Consider the following 9,819-nt stretch of genomic DNA (forward strand, 5'->3'; position numbering starts at 1 on the left):
TTATCCAATTGCTGCCAGTTAGAAGGCTAAGCTCCGCCCACTTGGTCTCCTAGCAACCCAGTCAGCCCAGGGGACAGGCAGAGTTAGGCCTCACTTAGGCCTCTTCCACACTGCCTATAAAATACAGATTATCTGATTTTAACTGGATTATATGGCAGTGTAGACTCAAGGCCCTTCCACACAGCTATATAACCCATTTATAATGGACTTAATGTCACGGGAAAACCTTTACCCTTGACCTTAACTACCACCAATTCCTCAATACTTTATTTCCCATACCACCAGACTTCGCCACAGCTGGGCACAGCTAGTATATATTAAAATAAATAAATAGATATTAAATTCAAAAAATTAAATAAATATAGATATAAATTGAATTAAATAAAAATAAAATAAATTAATTAAATATAGATATATTAAATTAATTAAATAAATGAAATAAATGAATAAATATAGACATATAAGCAAATGAATTAAATAAATAAATCTGAGTGTATATATATAAATATATGTGTGTGTGTGTGTGTGTGTGTGTGTGTGTATATATATATATATATATATATATATTGAATTAAATAAATAAATAAATCTGAATATAGGGGTAAAGGTTTCCCCTGACGTTAAGTCCAGCTGTGATCCAACTCTGGGGGTTGGTGCTCATCTCCATTTCTAAGCCAAAGAGCCGGCATCGTCCGTAGACCCCTCCAAGGTCATGTGGCCGGCATGACTACATGGAGCGCCGTTACCTTCCCGCTGGAGCAGTACCTATTGATCTACTCACATTGGCATGTTTTCAAACTGCTAGGTTGGCAGGAGAAATCTGTATATATATATACACATACAGTAGAGTCTCACTTATCCAATCTTCTGTATTATCCAGGCCATTTTTGTAGTCAATGTTTTCAATATATCGTGATATTTTGGTGCTAAATTCATAAATACAGTAATTACAGCATAACATTACTGCATATTAAACTACTTTTTCTGTCAAATTTGTTGTATAACAATTTGTTGTTTTGGTGCTTAATTTGTAAAATCGTAACCTAACTTGATGTTCAATAGGCTTTTCATTAATCCCTCCTTATTATCCAAAATATTTGCTTATCCAAGCTTCTACCGGCCCGTTTAGCTTGGATAAGTGGGACTCTACTGTGTATATAATACAGTAGAGTCTCACTTATCCAACATAAACGGGCCGGCAGAATGTTGGGGTTGTACTGCCAAGTTGCATGTAATGTAAATATACAATTATAATAGTGAATTATAATTATTATTACATTGTATTACATCATAATATTATTATTAATATTACATGTATATACAATGTATTATACTATTAGTATAGTATAATATTATTATATATCATTATATCATTAAATTGATACAGGAGACATGGTGGAAAGATGCCTTATTATTATTATTATTATTATTATCTCTCCTGAGTCTTTGTTTGTTTGCCTCTGTGCAACAGCTTGGGCCAGAGCCGCGAGTACCGCTACATTTCCTCCCTGGAGATCTCGGACCGGCCCAACCGATCGGAGCCGGAGGAGCCCAAGATCCGCTTCGTGGCCGGCCTCCACGGCAACGCCCCCGTGGGCACCGAGCTGCTCCTGGCCCTGGCCGAGTTCCTCTGCATGAACTACAAGAAGAACGCCGCCGTCACAAAGGTAGGGGCGCCGTTCAACCGTGGAACTCTCTGCCTCGGAGTCCGGGGGGGTGCTTTGATCGTGCTTCCCCTACCTGGCAGAATGGGGTTGAATTAGATGATTGTTAGAGGTCTTTCCAACTCTGTGATTGTGTTGGCAGCTGATCGACAACACCCGGATTGTGATTGTGCCCTCGCTGAACCCCGACGGGCGAGAGGTTGCCCGGGAAGGGGACTGCGCCTCCAAGGTGGGCCTGACCAACGCCAACGGCAAAGACCTGGATACGGATTTCACAAGTAAAGCCTTCCTATTCTTCTTCTTCTTCTTCTTCTTATTATTATTATTATTATTATTATTATTATTATTATTATTATCTCCTGTGCATGGAGAGGTGCCTCGTTGTTGTTGTTATTATTATTATTATTATTTTCTCCTGTGGGCATGGAGAAAGACAAGGTTTCTCGTTGTTGTTATTATTATTATTATTATTATTTTCTACTGTAAGCATGGAGAGAGGAAAGGTGTCTCATTATTATTATTATTATTATTATTATTATTATTATTATTATTATTTTCTCCTGTGAGCATGGAGAGAGGCAAGGTGTCTCGTTTTTGTTGTTGTTGTTATTATTTTCTCCTGTGAGCATGGAGAGAGGCAAGGTGTCTCGTTGTTGTTGTTATTTTCTCCTGTGAGCATGGAGAGAGGCAAGGTGTCTCATTATTATTATTATTATTATTATTATTTTCTTCTGTGAGCATGGAGAGAGGCAAGGTGTCTCATTATTATTATTATTATTATTATTATTATTATTATTATTATTATTATTTTCTCCTGTGAGCATGAAGAGAGGCAAGGTGTCTCGTTGTTTTTATTTTTTCCTGTGGGCATGGAGAGAGGAAAGGTGTCTCATTGTTGTTATTATTATTATTATTTTCTCCTGTGAGCATGAAGAGAGGCAAGGTGTCTCATTGTTGTTGTTATTATTATTTTCTCCTGTGAGCATGGAGAGAGGCAAGGTGTCTCGTTTTTGTTGTTGTTGTTGTTATTTTCTCCTGTGAGCATGGAGAGAGGCAAGATGTCTCATTATTATTATTATTATTATTATTATTATTATTATTATTATTATTATTATTATTATTATTTTCTCCTGTGAGCATTCAGAGAGACAAGGTGTTTGTAGTTATTATTATTATTATTATTATTATTATTTTCTCCTGTGAGCATGGAGAGAGGCAAGGTTTCTCATTATTATTATTATTATTATTATTATTATTTTCTTCTGTGAGCACGGAGAAAGATAAGGTGTCTCATTATTATTATTATTTTCTTCTGTGAGCATGGAGAGAGGCAAGGTGTCTTGTTGATGTTATTATTATTATTATTATTATTATTATTTTCTCCTGTGAGCATGGAGAGAGACAAGGTGTCTCATTATTATTATTATTATTATTATTATTATTATTATTATTATTATTTTCTCCTGTGGGCATGGAGAGAGCCAAGGTGTCTCGTTATTATTATTATTATTATTATTATTATTATTATTATTTTCTCCTGTGAGCATGGAGAGAGGCAAGGTGTCTCCATATATTTCACATGACACTCATGTCATTGCCTTCTGGAACACCACATGACTTGGGTGTTTCCAGATACTTAATTATAATTTATTTTCAGCATTCATGCCAATAATATTTATATTTATTTATTTATATATATGTGTGTGTGTGTGTGTGTGTGTGTGTGTGTGTGTGGTGTCATTGATGTATCTGTAGGCAATTCCTCTGCGTCCCGAGAGCCGGAAACCAAAGCCATCATGGAGAACCTGATTCTGAAGGGGGATTTCAGCCTCTCGGTCGCCTTGGACGGTGGCTCACTGCTCGCCACATACCCTTACGACAAACCTGTGCAGACAGGTAAAGCAACGCTCACCTGTTTTATTGTTGTTTTATAGTGCATTAATATGGTTTTATTGTGTTTTTTGGCATTTTGGCATTTTATTATTGTTTTATATTGCGTTATTGTGGTTTTATTGTGTTTATTTTTTTGCATTTTACCATTTTTATTGTATTATTTTATATTGCACTAGCTGTGCCCGGCCACGCGTTGCTGTGGCAAAGTATGGTGGTATGGGAAATAAAGTGTTGAGGAATTGGTGCTAGTTAAGATAAAGGGTCCCCTGGGCTGAGTGGGTTGCTAGGAGACCAAGTGAGCAGAGCTTAGCCTTCTAACTGGCAGCAATTGGATAAAAACAATTATTCCTCTCCCTCTAATTAGGACTTTATTTTTCTTTTCTTTTTGTTGTATGAACGTAGAGGCATGGATGAGGGGTTGTGATGTCAATTTTCAAGGTTGTGGGGTGTTTACTTTTGTTGTTTTGTCTGCTGCCGTGATGCCATCACTCTTTTATATATATAGATTACTGTGGTTTTATTGTGTTTATTTTTTGCATTTTACCATTTTATTATTTTACTATTTTATATTGCATTACTGTGCTTTTATTGTGTTTATTTTTTGCATTTTACCATTTTATTATTTTACTATTTTATATTGCATTACTGTGCTTTTATTGTGTTTATCTTTTGCATTTTACCATTTTACCATTTTATTATTTCACTGTTTTATATTGCATTACTTTGCTTTTATTGTGTTTATTTTTTGCATGTTACCATTTTATTATTTTACTGTTTTATATTGCATTACTGTGCTTTTATTGTGTTTATTTTTTGCATTTTACCATTTTATTATTTTATTATTTTATATTGCATTACTGTGGTTTCACTGTATTTTTTGCATTTTACCATTTTTATTATTTTATATTGCATCGCTATGCTTTTTATTGTGTTTATTTTTTGCATTTTACCATTTTTATTATACTATTTTATAATAATTTTATAATATAGATACTGTAAATAAATAAATATTGCATTCCTGTGGTTTTATTGTGTTTATTTTTTGCATTTTACCATTTTTATTATATTATTTTATATTGCATTACTATGCTTTTATTGTGTTTATTTTTTTTTACATTTCATCATTTTGTTATTTTATATTGCATTATTGTGGTTTTATTGTGTTTATTTTTTTTTTGCATTTTACCATTTTATTATTGTTTTATGTTGCAAATACTGTGGTTTTATTGTGTTTATTTTTACCTGCGTGAAGTTAATAAAATAAATTATTATGATTATTATATTTCCCTTTCAAAAACCCAGTGGAGTACAAGGAGACCTTGCGGCACTTGGCTTCGGTGTACGCCAACAACCATCCCACGATGCACCTGGGCCAGCCGGGCTGTCCCAATAAATCAGGTGAGGACAATTCCCATTGTTTTGTTTTGTTTTATTTTTTGAGGACGTGCTTCTCATTCCGGCCTCTTTTGCAGATGAGAACATTCCCGGCGGGGTGTTGCTGGGGGCCGAGTGGCACAGTCACCTGGGCAGCATGAAGGTATTTTTTTCGGAGCTGTTTTCGTAGTTTGCAGACCCTGCTCTGTCCCTTATTCTCAGAACTTTCTGTCCTTTGGGCCCCGCAGGACTTCAGCCTTTCCTACGGACATTGCCCGGAGATCACCGTCTACACCGGCTGCTGCTACTTCCCCGGCGCCGGGCAGCTCCACGCCCTTTGGTCCGAGAACAAGAAGTCCCTGCTCAGCATGCTGGTCGAGGTACATCCATAGGGTTACAGTGATTTACAGAGGCACAAGTGTATCATAATAATAATAATAATAATAATAGCAACGTGTATATAATGATTTACAGAGGCACAAGTGTATCATAATAATAATAATAATAACAGCAATGTGTATATAATGATTTACAGAGGCACTAGTGTATAATAATAATAATAATAATAATAATAATAATAATAATAGCAATGTGTATATAATGATTTACAGAGGCACAACTGTATAATAATAATAATAATAATAATAATAATAATAATAGCAACGTGTATATAATGATTTACAGAGGCACTAGTGTATAATAATAATAATAGCAATGTGTATATAATGATTTACAGAAGCACAACTGTATCATAATAATAATAATAATAATAATAGCAATGTGTATATAATGATTTACAGAGGCACAACTGTATAATAATAATAATAATAATAGCAACGTGTATATAATGATTTACAGAGGCACAACTGCATAATAATAATAATAATAATAATAATAATAATAATAATAGCAACATGTGTATAATGATTTACAGAGGCACAACTGCATAATAATAATAATAATAATAATAATAATAATAATAATAATAATAATAATAATAATAATAGCAACGTGTATATAATGATTTACAGAGGCACAACTGTATCATAATAATAATAATAATAATAGCAACATGTGTATAATGATTTATAGAGGCACTAGTGTATAATAATAATATTAATAATAATAATAGCAACGTGTGTATAATGATTTACAGAGGCACAACTGTATCATAATAATAATAATAATAATAATAATAGCAACGTGTGTATAATGATTTACAGAGGCACTAGTGTATAATAATAATAATAATAATAATAATAATAATAGCAACATGCATATAATGATTTACGGAGGCACAAGTGTATAATAATAATAATAATAATAATAATAATAATAATAATAATAATAATAATAATAATAATAATAGCAACGTGTATATAATTTACAGAAGCAGAAGTGTATAATAATAATAACAGTAATAGAAATCAGCATATCTATCTTGTTTGCTGTCATACTATGTCGTTGTGTCAATAATACTAATAATAATAATTGCAACATGTATACCATGATTTACAGAGGCACAACAGTATCATAATAATAATAATAATAATAATAATAATAATAATAATAGCAGCAACGTGCATATAATTTACAGAAGCACAAGTGTATAATAATAATAATAATAATAATAATAATAATAATAATAATAATAATAGCAGCATGTATATAATGATTTACAGAGGCACAAGTGTATAATAATAATAATAGCAACGTGTATATAATGATTTGCAGAGGCACAAGTATATAATAATAATAAAAATAATAGCAACTTGAATATAATGATTTACAGAAGCACAAGTGTATTATAATAATAATAATATAATAATAATAGCAACGTGTATATAATGATTTACAGAAGCACAACTGTATAACAATAATAATAAAAATAGCAACGTGTATATAATGATTTACAGAGGCACAACTGTATAAATAATAATAATAATAATAAAGGGTATATAATGATTCACAGAGGCACAAGTGTATTTTGTTTTATTGTAATTGTTTGGGCTTGGCCCCATGTTAGCCTCCCCGAGTCACTTCGGGGAGATGGAGGTGGGATACAAAAATAATATTGTTATTATTATTATTATTGTTATTATGATTAAACCTTATCCATCAAACCCTCCTCCCCATAGGTCCACAAAGGAGTCTATGGCTACGTGCAGGACAGGCACGGCCGGCCGGTGTCGAAAGCGCAAATCGTCCTCAACGAGGGGGTGACGGTTCTGACCAAGGAAGGGGGCTATTTCCACGTGCTGCTGGCCCCGGGCTACCACAAGATCCACGCCGTGGCCGAAGGGTATCAGCAGCAGCAGGTCCAGGTGAGGGCTTCAATGATGGAAGTCAAGGCAAAGGGTGCACGGGTGCGGGTAAGGGATTTTTTTTTGTGTGGGATGGGAGTTTTGGGTCTGTCGTGTGTAATACATCAGGTATTGTTTATATATTTTTTTAAATAAAATGAGTAGAAACTTAGACTGAAAGTAGTGACTAACCTGTAGAAACAGCAAGTCTGTATGTTTTAAGTTAAGTGACTGAGAATAATACGTACTCAATCTATATATATAAAAGGGTAATGAAATTTCGGCCTAGGACAAAACAACAAAACTACACATCCCAGAAACACTAAACTTGGCAGCACAACCCCTCATCCATGCCGCTACGTTCATACAACAAAAAGAAAAGAAAAATAAAGTCCTAATTAGAGGGAGAGGAAGAATTGTTATTTTAGGCTAAGCTCTGCCCACTTGGTCTCCTGAGCAACCCACTCAGCCCAGAGGACAGGCAGAGTTAGGCCTCACTTAGGCCTCTTCCACACTGCCTATAAAATACAGATTATCTTATTTTAACTGGATTATATGGCAGTGTAGACTCAAGGCCTTTCCACAAAGCTATATAACCCATTTATAATCTTATATTATCTGCTTTGAACTGGATTATCTTGAGTCCACACTGCCATATAATCCACTTCAGTGTGCATTTTATTGTTTTTGTCTTGTTGGAAACAGCCCTGAGTTCCCCTGAGGAGATAGGGCAAAATATAAATAAAGTATTGTTATTATTATTATTATTATTATTATTATTATTATTACTACTCTGTTTCCAGGTCTTGGTCCGTCCCGACGTGCCCAGCTTCCTGCACATCCAGTTTGCCGTCGACAACAAGATTTTGGGGCTCCCCAGGGAGTTGGTGGTCACCGTGGCAGGTAAGCAAACCGACCGCCTTTTTTTTGCAGGCTGTTTCGGAGCGATTGCAGGCTTTGAGATACGTTTTGCTCCCCCGTTATCTAACATCCCGAGCAGATCGTGTTCCCGCAGCCTTGTGCGGGGCGAGGCTGACTCCTAAGCCCTTTTTTTTATGCCTCTCCCCGTTTTTTTTTTCTCTAGCTGCGACTTGTGGCTTTTATTTTTATTTATTTTTTAAATTTTATTACATTCCAACAATTAACAAAATTTTAGCGATGCATGTCTTATTTCAATATACATAATACCAAAAGTAACTAATGCTTAAATGACATTATAAACCAGGGGTCCCCAAACTTTTTAAGCAGAGGGCCGGTCCACAATCCTTCAGACTGTTGAGGGGCCGAATTATCATTTGAAAAAAAAATACAAACAAATTCCTATGCATTCTGCACATGTCTTATTTGTAGTGCAACAACAACAACAACAACAAAAGAACAATACAATATTTAAAAATGAAAACAATTTTAACCAACATAAACCTATTAGGATTTCAATGGAAAGCGTGGGCCTGCTACTGGCCAATGAGATAGTCAAGTTAATTAGGATTGTTGTTGTTGTTGTGTGCCTTCAAGTAATGTCAGAATTTGGCTGAGCCTAAGTCTAAAATTAATTAATTATTTACTGCATTTATTTACTACATTTATATCCCACCCTTCTCACCCCGAAGGGGACTCAGAGCAGCTGTATGTACATACAATGTATTATATTATTTGCATAACACAATATTAGCATTATATATTACTATATTGAACTATACCACTATACTATTATATAATATGTAATATATAACATATAATTAATATTATTATATGGTATTACTATTAGTATTATATTGTATAACATAAGATTATTATCAATATTATATGTCTATACAATATATTATATTATTAAAACTGATATAAAAATATGATATTATAAAACTGAGGGCGGGGGCCAGGTAAATGACCCTGGAGGGCCGCATCTGGCCCCCGGGCCTTAGTTTGGGGACCCCTGTTATAAACGATCCTGCTGCATAGGAGAAAGGGTTGGGCTGGATGGCCCTTTGGGGTCTCTCCAAACTCTTGGATTCTATGCTTCTATTGTTATTATTATTATTATTATCATCATCATCATCTTCATCATCATCATCATTATTATGTAGAGGCTGGATGGCCATCTGTCAGGAGTGCTTGGATTGTGTCCTGCTGCATAGGAGAAAGGGTTGGGCTGGATGGCCCTTAGGGGTCTCTCCAAACTCTTGGATTCTATGCTTCTATTGTTATTATTATTATTATTATCATCATCATCATCATCATCATTATTATGTAGAGGCTGGATGGCCATCTGTCAGGAGTGCTTGGATTGTGTCCTGCTGCATAGGAGAAAGGGTTGGGCTGGATGGCCCTTTGGGGTCTCTCCAAACTCTTGGATTCTATGCTTCTATTGTTATTATTATCATCATCATCATCATCATCATTATTATGTAGAGGCTGGATGGCCATCTGTCAGGAGTGCTTGGATTGTGTCCTGCTGCATAGGAGAAAGGGTTGGGCTGGATGGCCCTTAGGGGTCTCTCCAAACTCTTGGATTCTATGCTTCTATTGTTATTATTATTATTATTATCATCATCATCATCATCATCATTATTATGTAGAGGCTGGAT

General features: G+C 34.6%; 1 protein-coding gene across 1 annotated transcript in view; it reads left to right on the top strand.

The window, feature by feature from the left end:
• The window catches only part of cpd (carboxypeptidase D), a 58,985-nt gene that overhangs the window by 41,786 nt on the left and 7,380 nt on the right, over window positions 1-9,819 (top strand). Inside the window, exons 13-20 of the mRNA XM_062960715.1 lie at window positions 1,472-1,667; window positions 1,807-1,942; window positions 3,420-3,560; window positions 4,860-4,955; window positions 5,030-5,094; window positions 5,180-5,311; window positions 7,070-7,255; window positions 8,038-8,137. Of these exons, the coding sequence (XP_062816785.1) occupies window positions 1,472-1,667; window positions 1,807-1,942; window positions 3,420-3,560; window positions 4,860-4,955; window positions 5,030-5,094; window positions 5,180-5,311; window positions 7,070-7,255; window positions 8,038-8,137 (1,052 nt within the window). The remainder of the gene's footprint in view (window positions 1-1,471; window positions 1,668-1,806; window positions 1,943-3,419; window positions 3,561-4,859; window positions 4,956-5,029; window positions 5,095-5,179; window positions 5,312-7,069; window positions 7,256-8,037; window positions 8,138-9,819) is intronic.

Source organism: Anolis carolinensis, unplaced genomic scaffold (assembly GCF_035594765.1).
Source record: "Anolis carolinensis isolate JA03-04 unplaced genomic scaffold, rAnoCar3.1.pri scaffold_7, whole genome shotgun sequence".
Classification (NCBI taxonomy): domain Eukaryota; kingdom Metazoa; phylum Chordata; class Lepidosauria; order Squamata; family Dactyloidae; genus Anolis; species Anolis carolinensis.